Source organism: Lepus europaeus, chromosome 8 (assembly GCF_033115175.1).
Source record: "Lepus europaeus isolate LE1 chromosome 8, mLepTim1.pri, whole genome shotgun sequence".
Taxonomy (NCBI): domain Eukaryota; kingdom Metazoa; phylum Chordata; class Mammalia; order Lagomorpha; family Leporidae; genus Lepus; species Lepus europaeus.
Genome location: NC_084834.1, coordinates 6,076,223 through 6,094,399, shown reverse-complemented (window position 1 = coordinate 6,094,399; position 18,177 = coordinate 6,076,223). Strand labels below are relative to the sequence as shown.

General features: G+C 45.6%; 1 protein-coding gene across 2 annotated transcripts in view; it reads left to right on the top strand.

The window, feature by feature from the left end:
- MARCHF1 (membrane associated ring-CH-type finger 1) overlaps window positions 1-18,177 on the top strand; it is a 378,011-nt gene extending 359,834 nt beyond the window's left edge. For both annotated transcript variants that reach the window (XM_062199360.1, XM_062199358.1), the window contains 2 exons: window positions 3,937-4,084; window positions 17,273-18,177. In XM_062199360.1, the coding sequence (XP_062055344.1) occupies window positions 3,937-4,084; window positions 17,273-17,571 (447 nt within the window). In that variant the 3' untranslated portion in view covers window positions 17,572-18,177. The remainder of the gene's footprint in view (window positions 1-3,936; window positions 4,085-17,272) is intronic.

Sequence of the window (18,177 nt, the reverse complement as noted above, 5' to 3'; positions counted from 1 at the left end):
ATATATATATATATATATATATATGTATATATATATATATATATATATATATATATATATAACTCTGCCTTTCAGATAAATAAATCTTTAAAAAAGAGAAAGAGATTTTCCATTAGCTAGGTCACTCCCCAAATGGCTGCAACAGCTAAAAATAGGACAGGTCAAAGCCAGGATCCAAGAACTCCATCCAGCTCCAGGGCTCCCACGTGAGTGGCAATACTCGAGCCCTCATCTGTGCCTTCCCAGATGCATTAGCAGGGAGCTGGTTGGGAAGCAGAGCAGCCAGAACTTGAACCAGCATGCCAGTGTGGGATGCTAGAATCACAAGCCATCTTTTAGCCCACTGCGCCACAAAGCTCTGCCACAAGTCCTATTTCCACAGTCACCACATCGTTCCAAGTGTCAGCGATTAGGCAGGAGGTTCTCAAACATTAGCCGGCATCAGAATCACCCAGGGATTTGTTAAAATGCAGGCCACAGAGCCTGCCACCAAAGCCTCTGATGCGGTAAGTTTGGTGTGGTACCCAGCATACTGTAGGTGTAAGTGCCCAGGTTGAAGCTAGGTAACATTCTTTCAGAAACACTGTCCCCTATAGATGGGTGCTCTTGGAGCTTCCCCAATAAGGCAGGGCCCAGGATTCTTGAAAGTTTATGTAGTATCACCTAGCACAACCTATCCCACTAAGAGGTGTAGATGAGGTAATTCATTTTAAATTTCTGTGTTCCAGTATTATTTCACTCACATGGGACAGAAGCCCACCATAATATTACAAGCAGGGTCAGAAAAGTTTAAGACAGCTAAAATGTGGCTTTGTATTTCTGCCGCGGTGGTTAACAGCCAACAGCCTGCAAAACTATCCTATTGTTTGGACCTTGCGCCACCTGGTGGTAATTGTTTGCTCTGTCCTTGTAAAGATTTGCTGATAATTCTGGGCGGGGGGGGGGGGGGGGTCTGTTGGGAAAAATTGTGTTTCCTGTGTCAAGGAAAAAAAAGGAAGTAGCTTTGTTAAAGTAGCCCCACCCTCATGTATTTTGATGTGCAAGTAAACTTGTACTTTGCTGGTGCAAAAATTCTAAAAACTTGTTTGTTATACAATATTTGTGAATTTGGATTTTAGGACAGAAAACAAATGCAAGTAGTTTAAATCAGAAAACCTGACAATGTATTGCCCAGTTTGATTTACCTGGAGCAAATGGAAAATTTCTTAGAATCCATGTTTGCAGCAATTTATGCTGCAACTCAGAAATCTCTGAAAACAACCCAGCCGTGGGAGTGTTTGTGAGTGGATAATAAAAGTTCCATTCAGCTCTTTCTGTTGTTTAGAGATTTCGCAAGGGATCCCAGGGCAGGAACAATAACAGGTAGCAAAGGCTTGGGATGGCAGTGCCTAAAGAAGGAACCGAACCCATCCACTGAGGAGGAGCTAAGACTTTGTGCAACCTTGGCTGATCCCCCATTTTCAAGGAATAGCAGAGAACTTGGAGCCTACCGGAAGGCAGAGGCGAGAACTGGCAGTGTGGAGGTGTGAGCCTGGGGGGGGAAGGAGACGAGTGGCTGCCTCCTGCCTCCTGCCCCCTCCTGGTGACGCTGCGGAGAGACTTGTCCCGGGCTGCAGTGACCTAAGGCAGGAAGGCAGTGCCCGCTCGCCGTGCTGGTGGCCATGCAGGCGTCAGGCTGCTCACTGGTGAAGGCAGTGCTTTGCCAAAGATGCGGCCAGGTTTGCACCTGCTCCGTCTCCTGTGGAGAACGCCAGTGTAGGTCATCGCCAGAGTCCAACTCAAGAATCTCATCCTCTAACAAATGCTCTGGTCGTGTTGACACCGCTGATGGTGGTCAAGGGACCACAGTTTCGGAATCCAAAGAGTCTTCTCTTACCAAGCCCCTCCAGAAGTGTCACAATGATAGTGTGAGAGGAAGCTCTTCAAAAAGTTTGCGGGAAACACATACTTGCTTTTGGCCATATTGAATCCTAAGGTAACTCAAGGGCCATGTATTAAGTCAAAAAAATGCTGTTGCCAAATGGCAATAGTCTGTGATCATTGGGGTTATTCAGATTAATGTTATAATAAACCAACACCAACATGATTTTAAAACTCTGTCTCTTATAGATGTGGTGTGAAGTCTTGATAAAAGCCAAAGTGCCACTAAAATTTTATCAATTCAATATTGGTGAACTCATAATAGAGTCCAGATTGAAGCATCTCTTTATCCCTTAGCCACATGACTAAGATTTATCCACTACTGTACTTGGAATAGCATATAAAATACATTTTGATGAAAAAAAGACAAACTGAAGTATAACTTTTTAAATGAGCTCTAACAGACCCCTATAAGGAAAACTGCATAATGATCAGCCAATAAGAAGAGAAGAACGGATGATGTTTGTAAATAAATATGTTTCTCGATAGTGCCAAAAACGCTTTCTGGAACATCCAACTCAGACTTCAAGTACTACGCTGCAGGATTTGAGCCCTCACACTGGAAGAGGGGTTAGAAAGTATCCAATTCCTTTTTCAAGAATCTCATTTGACAGCAACTAGTAGAAACCTAGGAAATCATGGCTTAGTCAGACTTTTATTTTCCTTGCATGTTGCAGGACTCTCAAAGTTGAGCTGTTGCTGGCTGGCTTGGAGTCTCCAATTCTAAAAATTATTCCTTGAGGTGGAACAATGATTGCTAACACTATGCCCATATGGATTCCAGGTAGCAAAGAACAGGAAATGAAGGAAAGGATAAAAGGACGATTTCTGTATCGTGCAGGCACAGACTCGATGTCCCAGCAGGTATCCACTGACCTCTCACTGGTGGAAAGTGGTCAGTGTCCTCCTCTACCCAAAAGGCTGAAGTGGAGCTGTTAGCTGGCACAATACCAAACCTTGCGGACTTAGTCTGTTAATAAAAGAAGAGGTGAGGCAGGTGTAAGCCTGGCTGTTAAGCCACCCACCTCCCACATGGGAGTCTGATCCTGGCTCCACTGCAGATTCCAGCCTCCTGCTGATGCTCACCCTAGGAAGCAGGTGATGGCTCAGGTAACTGAGTGTCCCTGCCACCCACGTGGGAGACTCAGACTGGCTTCTTGGCTCCAGCTTTAGCCTGGTCCAGCTTGGCCATGGATATGATTTGGGGAGTGACTCCGCAGATGGGATCTCTCTCTCTCCAACAAAAAAATGATACATTCAAAACTGCAACATTGTGTCTGTTTTGTAATAATCCTAGAAGAAAGTGTTACTTCTAAATACTTATAAACTAGTACCACAAAGAAGCAATAGGCAGAAACATAAAAGGAATGTTTTCTGAAAATCATACAATATTAAAACTTCCTCATTCATGTTACAGATGAGGAAACTATTTAATTCATTTGGAGAACAGGAAATTATCTTTGTTTTCATTTTTATATCTATTTAAATTGTATACAATTCTGTAGGTTAAGATTCTGTATCTCTCCAAACATGAAGATTTCCTTGAATATTAGAGTATCATCCAAAATTGAAAAGATTTTTTTTAAAGAGTCGTTTATTTATTTGAAAGACAAAGTGACAAAGAGCAGGGAGGAGACATAAAGAGAGATCTTCCATCTGCTGGTTCACTCCCCCAAGTAGCTGCAATGGCTGGGGCTGGGCCAGGCTGAAGCCAGGAGTCAGGAACTCCATCCAGGTCTCCCACATAGATGACAGGGACCCACCCATTTGTGCTCTCATCCACTGCTTTCCCAGGCACAGTGGCAGGGAGCTGGATTGGAAGTGGAGCAACCCGGACTCAAGCCAGCGCTCCAGTACAGGATCCTGGAGGCACAAGCAGCAGCTTAACCTATGTGTCACAATGCTGCTACCAGGACTTCATGATGTTTCTGTTGAGGATCTGTGTTTGGGGGGATGTGGAGCGTGGTATTGCCTACCAGAAACTCAGTTGTGTATGTGACTCCGTTCTGGTTGCAGTGGGAGAAACTGCAGATGACCACGAGTGAGAGGAGGAAAATATTCTGCTCTGTGACGTTCCACGTCATCGCCATCACCTGTGTGGTGTGGTCCCTGTATGTGCTGATAGACCGCACGGCAGAGGAGATCAAACAAGGCAATGACAATGGTAAGAGCGCACGTTTCTTCTTTTCTCTCGCTTGGGCTCTCATGCGGCTGCCCAGAGGTGGCCGGGGAAGCCGTTTCTCAGTTAGGTTTCCGCGTGTGCCACACTCCAGCAACCTGGCAGCTGAGCCTCTTTGATGGCATCAGAGACCGTAAGGAATGAACTATGGGGTCCCAAACTGAGCGAGGAGACGTGTTGAGTCCACGGAGAGCTTAGTGAGGAGAACTACACCAAAGGTCTACAGCCCCTGCGGCTTTTCTCCCCTGCCTTGTGTGGACAGGTTGTTCATGTTACTGAATTTATCCTACTCATACCTTCTTTTAAAGTACGAACAAGATGGCACTCTAGCAAAGACGTATTATACCAGGGTGCTTCCAAGAAGTTCGCAGGAAATGGAATGAAAACATGTTTGTTTTAATGCAAAATAATTTATTGAAATCCATGTATAGTTTCTTCATAATACGCATCTCTCAGGAACTTTGTGAAGAGCCCTCACAGCAGTGAGTGCGCTGTGATTCGACAGGACTCGTTAGCTCCCAGTTCGGCGTTTTAGCCAGGCCAGGCTTGATCGTGAAAGGTGGTATCAAGTCTGTGAAGGCAGATGTTTCAAAATCTTCAGGCTTATTCTTAACTTGTAAAATGGATGAGGGGAGGGTGTTGTGGTGCAGCAGGTGAAGCTGTCACCTCTGACGCCAGCATCCCATATGGACGCTGGTTCGAATCCTGGCTACTCCACTTCCAATCCAGCTCCCTGCTAATGGCTTGGGAAAAGCAGCAAAAGATGGCTCAACGGTTTGGGCCCCCACCAGCCACGTTGGAGACTGGATGAGGCTTCTGGCTTCAGCCTGGCCCAGCGCTGGCCCTGGCATCCATCTGGGGAGTGAACTAACACAAGTTCTCTCTCTCTCTCTCTCTCTCTCTCTCTCTCTCTCTCTCTCTCTCTCTCTCTCTCTCCCCCCTTCTATTTCTGACTTTCAAAATAAGTAAACATTTAAAATAAAAGAAAATGGATAGGTCAGTTTGAACATAAGCAGAAATAGGAAATACATGGCTATCAAATACTGTTTCTTTTCACTTCTGAGGGTCCCAGTTCTTCCTCATTGGGCCCGCTGAGCCCTTGTGTAGTATCCAGCCTGAATCACAGCTGGCACATCTCTCTAGAAACAATGTTAAGTCACCAGTGAGTTGAACTGAGAAAAAGTTCAGATCGGTAACACGGTAAGTTTGTAGTGTTATGAAATTAAAAGGTGGCCCCTGCAAAAAGAAGAAACTGAAAAATGTTAAATTAGAGAAGAAAAGAAGAAGGAAAAATTGTAAATGAGGGGGGTTTATTCCTCCGTGCTTTTTCACCTGGATGCATGAAAATGCGCGGGAGCAGGTTGCATTCCCACAGCTGTCCGCTTGGGGGCAGCGATGTGCACCTGCGTGTGCTGGCTAGGAGCCTTCCAGAAGCCTGACGGGGCTGGGTAATAAAAGGGCCCGTGAGGCCTCACCTGTGTGAGGTTTAGCTTGTGGAGAGGAAGCAAGGGGTGGCAGGAGAAGAGACGAGACGGAGCTGCAGAACCTTTGTAGTTTCCTGAGACAGCGACAGCACCAGGTCCAAATGCTGGGGAAAAAAAGGTAGGGCTGGGTTTCTGTGTCTGTGTTTTTGCCCTTATTTGTTTAACATTCACTCAGTTATATACTGTAGCATTTGTATCACGCTGTTGTTTGTGGTTGCATTATGTATCAGTCCAGAAATGAATATTTATTTTTAGATTTTTTTTTTTTTACTTTATTTTCAAGGTATTTGAGAGGCACAGAGACAGAGAGAGTCCCTTTCCTCTGGTTCACTCCCCAAATGACTACAACAGCCAGGTCTGGGCCAGGCCAAGCCCAGGAGCCCTAACCTCGGTCTAGGTCTCCCATACGGGCGGCAGCGACCCAAGCACTTGAGCCATCTTCTGCTGTCTGAGTGAGCATTAGGGAGCTGGAATCATGAGTGGGGCCAAGACCCAAGCCCAGGCACTCGGACATGGGATGCCAGCATCCCAGGCAGCGTCTTGAGCACCAGGACAAATGCCTGCACTTGTCGTATGTTTTCACTTAACTACAACAGTTTCTTTCTTTCTTTTTTTTTAAGATTTTTATTTATTTATTTGACAGGTAGAGTTACAGACAGAGACAGAGAGAAAGGTCTTCCTTTTCCGTTGGTTCACTCCCCAAATGGCTGCCACGGCCAGAACTATGCCTATCCGAAGCCAGGAGCCAGGTGCCTCCTGGTCTCCCATGCAGGTGCAGGCGCCCAAGCATTTGGGCCATTCTCCACTGCCTTCCCAGGCCACAGCAGAGAGCTGGACTGCAAGAGGAGCAGCTGGGACTAGAACTCAGCGCCCATATGGGATGCTGGCGCCACAGGCAGAGGATTAACCTAGTGAGCCATGGAGCCAGCCCCACAAGAGTTTCTTAATTAGACTTCCTCCAGTCTCGCCCACCTTCAGCTGATGCTAATGTAATCACAGCAAATTTGCAAAAACATGAATCTGCTGCCGTTGCGCTCTCTGCTTGGCCATTACTCTTAATGTAGACTCCAGGCTCCGCGGTGGGATTCTGCTGCCCCACCAGGCTGCAGTCAACTAGGCTGAACTTTCTTCCTTCAACTCCTCGGATTTCCAGTCTCTTGCTGCACTTCCTCGCCATGGAAAATGTCCGCTCCCAGCTTCCCTCCCTCACCACCACTACACACACGGAAACCCTGAGGTGTGTGTGCTCCCTGCGCCCCTGGCCCCGACTCGGCCTTTGCAGTACCCTGAACACTCGTTCCCTCTGAGAAGCGCGTTCAGTTTCTGAACTAGGATGAGTGTTGTTCCTAACACAGAGAATCTCAAGGTGTGGTTCTAGGAATAGCAACATTAGCATCACCAGTGCCCTTGTTAGACCTGCAAATTCTGACCTCCCCCACCTGCCTCGACCTTTACAGTGGAGCCCAGCAATTGGTGCTTAAGATGCCTGCAGGTGAATCTAATGCCTGCTCATAGATACAAAATTCAGCATTCCTGGGGCTGGAGTTGTGGCATAGTGCGTTAAGCTTCCACCTGCTGCACTGGCATCCTGTATGGATACTGCTTTATGTCCCGGCTGCCTCACTTCCGATCCAGCACTCTGCTGTGGTCTGGGAAAGCAGGAGAAGATGGCTCAAGTGCTTGGGCCCCTGCACCCATGTGGGAGACCGGGAAGAAGCTCTTGGCTTTGGATAGGCCCAACTTGGGCCATTGCAGCCAACTGGGGAACAAACCAGCAGATGGAAGATCTTTGTCTCTGTCTCTCCCTCTATCTATAACTTTACCTTTCAAATAAATATTTTAAAAGTTCATCATCTCCATGATTGCACCTTCCAGCAATGCTAAGATGCTCTGCCCTACTATGTGGTTAGTGCATTATCTTAATTGCTCATTTGCTTGTCTCCCTTCTGCTCAGAGCAGGTTGGTGTCGTGTATATACTGCTCACTGCCTGGGACCCAGCTTGTGCCACAGTCAGTGTAGTTGAAGGAATGATGAAGTGTGCCTGCCTTGTACCCAAGTTTTTGTAATTCTTACTTGGCTTTTAGATTTTTTTTAAATCTTTGTTTCTCAGTTCTGGATGAGGGCAGGATTCCAGGTCAGTCACCCAGTGGACTGTCACCCAGGTCTTCCAGATTCCCCAGTAGAAGAGCTTGTAGAATAGAGAGTCAGCTTTCATCTACATATGAAATAGATATATAATTTATACAAATCCTCAGTTTCTTAAAGGTAACTGAAGTGTGGTCATTTTTATTTCTGGTGCTCAGAGCTTTTCAGTAAGTAACAGGCTATTTCCCAAGCAGCAGTATCCTGGCTACTGCTGCAGAGCCCTTTGCCAGTGAACAGTTCTCAGAACACGAGGCAGTTTCAGATGGAAACCATCATGACTTTTGTAAAGGGTGTCGTCTGTATTTATGTTTAAAATGCACTTAGAAGCTAACTTTCCAACACAGACATTTGAGGGGAGTGTGGACATCTGAATGGTTACTTTTAATTTAATTTTTTTACTTATTTATTAGAGGGGGAAGACAGTTTCTGTCCACTGCTTCACTCCCCTAAGTGCCTGCATCAGCTGGGGCTAGGCCAGGCCAAAGGTGGGAGCCAGGAACTCCATCCACGTCTCCCACACAAAGGTGTCAGGTTCTCAATTAGTTGAGCCATTACTGTTACTCCCAGAGCCTGCACTGGCAGGAAGCTGACATAAGGAGACAAGGCCAGACACTGACCCCAGACACTCTGACACAGGGTGCAAGCATCTTTTTAAATTAAGATTTATTTATTTATTTGAAAGGCAAAGTGGGGGGCCAGCGCTGTAGCTCACTTGGCTAATCCTCCGCCTGCGGTGCTGGCATCCCATATGGGTGCCGGGTTCTAGTCCCAGTTGCTCCTCTTCCAGTCCAGCTCTTTGCTGTGGCCCAGGATTGCAGTGGAGGATGGCCCAGGTTCTTAGGCCCCAGCACCTGCATGGGAGACCAGGAGGAAACACCTGGCTCCTGGCTTTGGATCAGCACAGTGCCAGCTGTAGCAGCCATTTGGGGAGAGAACCAATGGAAGGCTTTTCTGTCTCACTGTCTATAACTCTATTGTCAAATTAAAAAAAAAAAAAGGCAAAGTGGTAGAGGGAGAGACAAATATTTTCCAACTGCTGTTTTTTCAATGCCTGCAGCAGCTGAGGCTGGGCCAGGCTGAAGCCAGGAGCCTGGAGCTCCATCCAGGTCCTCCACACCTCGGAGGCAGGGTCCCCAGTACTTGGGCTGTTGTCTGCTATCTCCAGGAACACTGGCAGGAAGCTGGATCAGAAGCAGAGGAGCTGGGATTCAAATCCACACTCCGATGTGGTAGTGGGCATCCCGAGGCGTGGCTTCACCTGCTGCACCACGACACCCACTCTGACACGAGCCTGTTACCCAGTGTCTTAGCCACAAGACCAAACGCCCACCCAGAATTACTAATCTTCCTTTGGTATGGGGACTGTGAGTGTTGATCCTCAGTGTACTTTTAAAGTTGTTGAAGAAAAGAACATAAAAGTCAACATATTTAAAATCCATCCTGGGCCGGTGCCGTGGCTTAACAGGCTAATCCTCTGCCTTGTGGCGCCAGCACCCCGGGTTCTAGTCCCGGTTGCCCCTCTTCCAGGCTAGCTCTCTGCTATGGCCCGGGAGTGCAGTGGAGGATGGCCCAAGTGCTTGGGCCCTGCACCCGCATGGGAGACCAGGAGAAGCACCTGGCTCCTGGCTTCGGATCAGCGAGATGTGCTGGCCGTGGCAGCCATTGGAGGGTAAACCAACGGCAAAAAGGAAGACCTTTCTCTCTCTCACTATCCATTCTGCCTGTCAAAAAAAAAAAAAAAAAAAAATCCTGAAAACCTTCAAAAATCTTTGAAGAGGAACAAATCATGCTTTTTCAAACAGAACTGAGGTTAAATATAAAACAGCAAAACCCTTTGGGCAATAATGACAGTACTGGAAGGAAAAAATAATGCTTCATATTTTAAGAAATGGTTCTTTTAGATTAAATATGCCTGATGCCAGATAGTCTCTGACCTTACTCTTTCCCCCTCTTTCTCCTGTAACATAAAAAAAAAAAAAACTGTAGCTTGGAACTTTAACCCTAAATTACCTTGCTACTAATTCTAACTTGGACAATAATTGTTCTCCAGCTTTATCTGTACATGCTCTAGAACAATGTTTCAATATTCTGTTTGTTACAAACAAAACACAAAACTAGAGGCTGAGGCACAGACATGTGGCCAAGGAGTAGACACCGTATCCCAGTATCCCACATCAGAGTGCCTGGCTTCAGTACTTGCCTCTGGTTCCTGACTCTAGCTTCCTGCTGAAGTGCACCCTGCAGGCTGTAGGGATGGCTCAAGTAATTGTGTCCCTGCCACTCACGAGGGAGACCTGGGTTGAGTTCCCAGGTCATGGCTTCAGCCTCAGCCCAGGCCTGGTTGTCAGAGACATGGGAGTGAACTGGCAGATGGGAGCTCACTCTCTCTCCCTCTTGGATGGATAAATATACACAGACATATGACAGATATGGAGAGGTAGAAATAAACAAAAATGTGACAACAATTTACTAAAGATACTATAGGTGCAGTGTAAACGCTGCACTGAGAAAAGAATGGATACACCACCAGGGACTACCATATCAAATTGATTGTTACACTGATTCCCTGGGGAGCCCCTTGCCTGCAGGGCAAGGTCCTTCCCTCATTATGCAGAGAGCAGTTGGCATTAGGAGAGGCTCAAATGTTTTTGCTGTCTGTGGCTGATTCCAACAGATAAGAACAACCCAAATAGAACAAACACTGGCTGGAGCTAGTTGTCCAAAGGCCAAGGTTCTTGTTCTGCCCTAGTCACTGGTTAGTTATCCTGAATAAAATAATCACGCTGATGGCCAATTTCCTCATCTGTGAAACTGAGAAAATCAAGCTATCTTGTGAATTCTTTGATGGGTTTTTCAAATCACCATGAACCTGACCTTGCATCAGATAAACTGAAATGTGTTTAGATAAATAATGCACATACCATACACCTTAACTCAGTGATTGTTACCATTAAAATAAGTTAAGGAAGAAGTTAAATATCTTTTTTAAAAAATTTGATGTTTTTCTTCAAAAAAAAAAAAAAAACTATTTGAAATGCAGACACACACACGAGATGGTCAGGGTGCTCCCATCTACTGGTTAATTCCCCAAATGTCTGCAGCACCCAGGGCTGGGTCATGCTGAAGTCAGGAGCCAGACTCCATCCAGGTCTCCACTTACATGGCAGAAACGCTACTGCTAGAACTGCCACTGCTGCCTCCCAGGGTGGGCATTAGGAAGCTGGACTCGTGGGGCTGGGACTGGAGACCAAGCTTCCGGCATGGGATGCAGACTTCACAAGTGGCATTATGACTGCTGCACCGAACCCTGCCCTGTTGCTGTTTTTCAATACTTTGTCCAACTGAATAGGAGAAACTAAGAGGAAGCCATGCCCTGCCTACAGTATCCCAGCCAGCCCCTATGGCTCTGCGGAACCTAGGCATCCTGCAAAAATACTCCACCTCACCACTGAGATGCATTTTCTAGATATGCAGCTGTTAAATGGGGCACTTCTCTTCCGTGATTTGAAAAGGCCTTTAGATATACTCCAGGTATCTCTTATCACATGATCTGCCACATACACATGCAGCAGACTCCCAGACATCCATTGTAAAAGCTGGAAGGGACCTTGGAGATCTTTGTTTTCAAGATGAAGAAATAGGTAATGTGTTTGATCTTCAACTATATTATAAATTCCCACCTGGGATATTCTGGCTTATCTAATTTGACTTAAAAACAGAAGTGAGATGTTACAGGACACCTGGCATCCGTTTCTACCTTGGAGAGAGCTGGGCACTTTATCCCAGTGCCAAGGGAAATACATTTTCAGAGGAGCAATATAGATGGAAAGTAAGTGAATAGGAAAGGGTTCCCGAGGAAGTGCAGTGGTCTGGCTGGCACTCACTGGGCTTCTCTGCTCCCGGATTGAGGAGGTTTTCACTGCCAGGAATCAAGAGGTGGGCTGAAGTCTGGTGAAGTCAGAGGTGTTCATGGAAAGCAGCAGTGAAAGCTCTATTGTTAATCTCTGGCTTACTCAACCACAGACGAGTACCACTGAAACCTCTCAGAACAATCATAGCAATTTACACATATAACATTTTCTTAGGTGCTGTTTATTCATTGTTTCACACTAACAGCTTATGAGTTGATAGTCCTCTTACCAACATTTTTTTTTCTCAGAAACCTTTTATTTAAGGAATACAGACTTCATACATTTCATAATTACAACTTTAGGAACATAGTGATTGTTCACACCATACCTTCCCTCCCCCGCTCCCTTCGCTCTTCCTTCTCCCTCTCCTATTTCCACTCTTAATTTTCACTAAGATTTTTGACAGGCAGAGTTATTAGACAATGAGAGACAGAGAGAAAGGTCTTCCTTCTGTTGGTTCACCCCCCAAATGGCCGCCACGGCTGAAGCTGCACTGATCTGAAGCCAGGAGCCAGGTGCTTCCTCCTGGTCTTCCGTGTGGGTGCAGGGCCCAAGGACTTGGGCTATCTTCCACTGCCTTCCCGGGCCACAGCAGAGAGCTGGACCGGAAGAGGAGCAACCGGGACAGAACTGGTGCCTCAACCGGGACTAGAACCTGGAGTATCGGCACTGCAGGTGGAGGATTAGCCTAGTGAGCCACAGCGCCGGCCACTACCATCAATTTTTAATTAACTACATACACATGATTATGTTCAGTGAAGAGTTCAACAAATAGTGTGAAAAAAAAACTGTCCCTTAATAGGACAAGGGCTGTTCAGTCATTGCTTCTCAAAGTGTCAATTTCACTTCTAGATCGACTTTTAGGTGCTCTATTATCAGAGGTCAGAGAGAACATTCACAAAGTATGTTTTCCAGTTTCATCCATTTTGTTGCAAATGACCAGATTTGAGGGTTTTTTTATTTTTAACGGATGTGTAGTATTCTATGGTGTACCTATCCCATAAATTCTTTACCCAGTCTTCAGTAGAGAGGCATTTGGATTGATTCCATGTCTTAGCTATTGTGAACTGAGCTGCAGTAAACATGCGGGTACAGGTAACTCTTTGATATGCTGATTTCATTTATCCTAAGTAGTTCCAGGTGGCTCCCTCCCCCGCAGTGGGGCTTCCCAGGCAGCTTTCTCCTCTAATCTCTGTGCAGTGTGTACCTCCTGTGCTTCTCCTTGCTGTTTCTCCCTGGCCCTGTGTTGCATGCCGCTCCCTAATCCACCATTTTCTGTGATGGCTTTTGTCTGGATCATGCCTCTGTGGCTTGGTGGATTGTCTGCTCTTTTCAGAGGCATGGGCTGGGTAGGGCCAGCAAGGTCTGTTCAATGCTCCAGGATACAGCGAGTACCCAAGATGACACCCAAGCTGGGTGTGGCAAATCTCTATCAGAGGGGAGGTTTAACCATGCTGACCTCCTATCCTTCAAGCAGACCTATGCATAGGCACGATATTCATCCATGCTGTCACATAAATAATTCAGTCTTCTGTGTGAGCACACATCTAGCAGCAATGACTCACCAGGCAATCAGGGAGCCCTGGGCGTGTGGAGCTGCCCACAGTGACTCCCCCAGACAACCAGCCACACCCTTCGCCCTCCCACTCAGCCACAGTGTTTTCAGTCCCAGGACACAAGCTCCCAGTCATAAGTACCCATCCTTCTGTCCAATAGCCCTTCCAGACTGAGGCGTCTCCTCGCTGCTGGTTGTATGGACACAAGCTGGTACAGCTGTTGCTTATGTCAAAATTGGCACCCACTGTCTCTCAGCTAGTTTCAGGATGCCGTTCCTGGTGGCTGGGGAGAGAGCAATGTACCTTCCCCCCCACCCCCTCTAGGATGGCAGGTAGAATGTCATCCCCACATGGCTCCAAGTCATACACCAGGCTCTCCCCACAGCTGTGTAACCAGTAGCTTGGGCTGTTGCAGTCTGGTCTCATCTCTCTCTTGGCTACTGGGGTCCTGAGTTGTACACGCCCACACGCCCTCCACGCAGAGAGTTACCCTCTAATTCGCGGGGATTTTCCTCTGCAGTTTTCTAACTTCCTTCAGATATTCTCTCCACTTTTTTTTAAACTCTCTTCCCCTAGACTACAGCAGCAGGCTCCCTCTGTATTCTGCTATCTTAGATCCACTGGTTCAGTACCCAAATGGCCACAAGTCAGAGCTGAGCCAATCCCAAGCCAGGAGCTTCTTCCAGGTCTCCCACGTGGGTGCAAAGGCTGCCTTCCGCTCTCCCAGGCTGAGCAGGGAGCTGAGTCAGACACGAAGCAGCCAGGACTTGAACAAACGCCCCTATGGGATGCTGGCATTGCGGGTGGATGCTTAACCTACTATGCCATAGCACCAGCCCCCTGAGCATCTTTTTATATGCCTATTTTCTGTTTACTTCCTTTGGTGGGGCTAGTCAAATCTTCTGCCCATATTGTATAGTTTTTCTCCTCAAGTGTTGAGCATTTCTGTACATTTTGGCTACAAGTCAGATCTATGCTTTGCAAATTATTTTCTCCATGTGTGGCTTATCTGTCCTTCCTCCCTTTCCCAGGGAGATGGAGACAGACAGAGCTCTCATCTGTTGGTTTATTCCCTAAATGCCTGCAATGGCAGAACCCAGGCCAGGGCCAAAGCTGGAAGCCAGGAAGTCAATCTAGGTCTCCCACACAGATGGCAGGTACCCAAAGACTTGAACCATCCCCCTGCAGCCTCCCAGGGTCTGCATGCAAAGAAACTGGAGCAAGAAGCCTGGAGCCAGACACATGGACATCTTAACTGGTACCTTTACTGCTTAGCTAAACACTAATCCTTATTAGTTTATTCTTTCACCAATACCACACTGTCGTGGTCTTGTGTGTAGGCTTGGAGGATTTATTTAAAAGACAGTGTGACACAAGAGGGCAGAACAGGGAGGGACAGCAAGTAAAACCTACCCTTCACTGGTTCATTCCCAAACGCCTGCAACAGACCAAAGCCAGGAACTCCATCCAGGTCTCTCACTTGGGTGGCAGGAAAACCCAAGTGGCAGCCTAAGCCACTGTGCTGCATCTGCTCTGTGTAGCTTTAGAGGAGGTTTGGAGTGGGACAGTGTCTATCCTCTGACCCTGCTCTGCACTGACTTATCATCCTGGTCACTTGACTTTGCACATGAACTTCAGACTGTAAAGAACACTACGCACAGGCAGTTTTAACTGGGATAGTGTTGACTCTATAGCTAAAACTCAAGAACTGACCCCTTGAGCATAGCTGTCTATGTGGATTACCTTTCTACTTAATTAAAGTCACTTTTATAGTTTTCTTCTTAGATATTATATTTTGTAGAGTTTGTACCTAAGGTTTCTTGGTGATGGCTTTTTCATTTTGTTTTACTGGTACTATTTATTGGTATAAATGGTAATATTTATAATTCTAAGCTCTTGTTCAATGTTAATGAGGAAGCAACTTATGTTTGTATATTGATTCTTGTATTCCACAACCTTGCTATGATTTTAAAAAAAAAAGTTTTTAAATTCAGAGACTGTTCACAGGTGCTATTGCTGTAGAAAAAGATAGTTTATTACCTCCCAATCTGTGTACCTCTCATTGTTCTTGTGTTACTACATCAACTAGTGTGTGATGCTGAACAGGAGACAGAAGAAAGGCCATCCTTAGCCAGTTCCCAGTCTGGGGAGAAAGCTGCTTGATTCTCAAAAGTAAACATAGTGTTTATTTTCCCCCTGAAAGTGAGGAAGCACTAGGTATGGGTAGGTATTCATCTCACCGAGGTAATTCTGTACGCCAAGAGGCTGACAGTTCTATTCACCACGGATGATTTAAAAAAAATTTTTTTTGGATTCTGTCAAATGCCTTTTACCTCACCTACTAAGTTTTCTTCTTTGCCTCTGTGTGGAATACTGTGGAGTTTGGTTAACCAAAGACTTATTCCAGATATGTAAAACAGAACATTTAAAAAATCAGTTATAGTATATTACGTATTATCAGATTCAATTTGCTATATTTGAGAATTTTTATATCAATGTAAAAAGACATCTATCTTACAAGGTTTGATTTTGGTATTAGGTAAGACCGGCCTCAGAATGTCCCTACTTTAATTTTTTCCAAACATTACAAACAAATCCCCTAGCCTTCCGTTTTGGATGGACATTGATGATTTGATTCTTTAGATGTATTTTTCTCTTTGTGTGAGCTTTGACTAATGATATTTTCAAGTACTCCCACTGGCTGGGATTAAGTATATATTCAAGATGATTGTGAAGCAATTTAACCATAAAGTTCTTACAAATTAGGTACTGGAAAGCATTTCTTACTCAAAGCTTCCAGTAAATTCTACTGCCTTTATTTAATACACTGCAGAAGTCTTCAGCATCGAATACTGAAAGGAGCACCAGAGGAATTAATTTTAGATCATCACTGTCAACAAAACAGGAAATTAGTGAGACATCTACAGCCGGGAGGTTTTTCATGTCAGGAACACAGTTCCTTTTAAGTTCAGAGAGCATATTTTCTAATATTTCAAAGGACACGTTGGAGCCACAGCATTTTAAAAACGTTTACTTACATAGTTCAAGGGAGTCAGACCACAAAAAAATGACTTGCCAAATGAAAACAGGTCCTTAAAAGAAGCTATTTTAAAAAGCCACCATGGTTACTGTTTGTTCATAGCAGAAAATTTTATCACACAGCTGGTCTGTTATATATTCATGTGTAACTATGGATGTCCTGAATTTTCACTGTTGTGCTTTTAGAAATCTGCTGTAAAATAAGCCTTTTTTCATAAACACTTTGACTTATTTCTAGTGATGACGGTAATGAAGAGAAAATATCGATGTGCAGGAAAATAATCATTCTCATAGGCAAAGTGTAAGATTTCTGAGACAAATGACTAAACTCCTAACCCTTCTGTTCGTTCTCCCACCTCCCCACCGCCCCTTTCCTTCTAGAAGGAGGTGGAGAGGGGATCTGGATGAACAGGTCCACAGCATCTCCAGTGACTTTACCTGAAGTGTTTTCACTATCTCCTCCCAAACACTGAACTATAAGGAATAAATGCCCAAAGTCTAAAATCACATCTGAAAATTACAGTAGCTCTCTGATGCTAGGAGACAATTTAAGACTGGCAGGTGAGGCCAGTGCCGCGGCTCACTAGGCTAATCCTCCGCCTGCGGTGCCAGCACCCCAGGTTCTAGTCCCAGTTGCTCCTCTTCCAGTCCAGCTCTCTGCTCTGGCCCAGGAAGGCAGTGGAGGATGGGCCAAATGCTTGGGCCCTGCACCTGCATGGGAGACCAGGAGGAAGCTCCTGGCTCCGGATCAGCGCAGTGTGTTGGCCGTAGCGGCCATTTTGGGGGTGAACCAACGGAAGGAAGACCTTTCTCTCTGTCTCTCACTAACTCTGCCTGTCAAAAAAAAAGTGGCAGGTAAGAAAATGTTTTCATATGTCATTTTAACATTAGAGTATTTTAAAGGCATTAACCCAAATCAGGTTATAACCCTTAAGAGTTGAACAATATATTCCTTACTCACATAACTTAGCAAACAGGATGTTCCTGTAACAAGCTCCATTGACAAGTTGGTGAAAACGTTCTTTTTTATTTCTAAGGTGTCCTTGAATGGCCATTTTGGACAAAACTGGTTGTCGTGGCCATCGGCTTCACGGGAGGCCTCGTCTTCATGTACGTCCAATGTAAAGTCTACGTTCAGTTGTGGCGCAGGCTGAAGGCTTACAACCGGGTGATCTTTGTGCAGAACTGCCCAGACACTGCCAAAAAGCTGGAGAAGAACTTTTCATGTAATGTAAACACGGACATCAAGGACGCCGTGGCAGTGCCTGTGTCACAAACAGGGACAAACGCACTGCCATCTGCAGAGGGCGGCCCCCCTGAAGTTATACCGGTCTGACAGAATGACCGGTCCGGAGTTTCTTACTGCAGGATCTCTTTCTAGCGCCCAGCCACTACAAGTGACAGAACTGATCCTGAATTATTCACTCCATTTATCTCCTCTATTCAGAGACTGATTTTTCCTTCTTTGCTCAAAAAGGTAAAGGAGAAAACGTAACAGATGATCAGGATCTCATGAAGCAGGGCCTAAAAGTATAAGCAATGTGACAAGTGTGCTAGAGAGTGACTCCTAAGACAATTAAGAACCAACCACTGGTGCAAGAATGCTTTTAGGCAATGGTCAAGGATGAAACGGACACAAGACGCTCTTCACGGTAGCAGGGGAAAAGTTCAACAACCCAGACTTGAATTGCAATGTGTTTTTCTTCTAGGGCCTTGGAATGTTAACTGTCCCATTTGGAAATAACATTTCGTTTTATACCTGAAACTGTCTGCATTATTCCTAAGTCACAGTGGAGCAAAGTTGCAGGATGCACATTCTGATTCTTTTGACAGCGAATGATTTCAGGGCTGTTGTCAGGTCTGGCTGTTTCTGACAAATGCATGATTTTAAAATAGATAGAATACACATCTGAAGATGTTAACACTTTGATTTTCAGGTAAT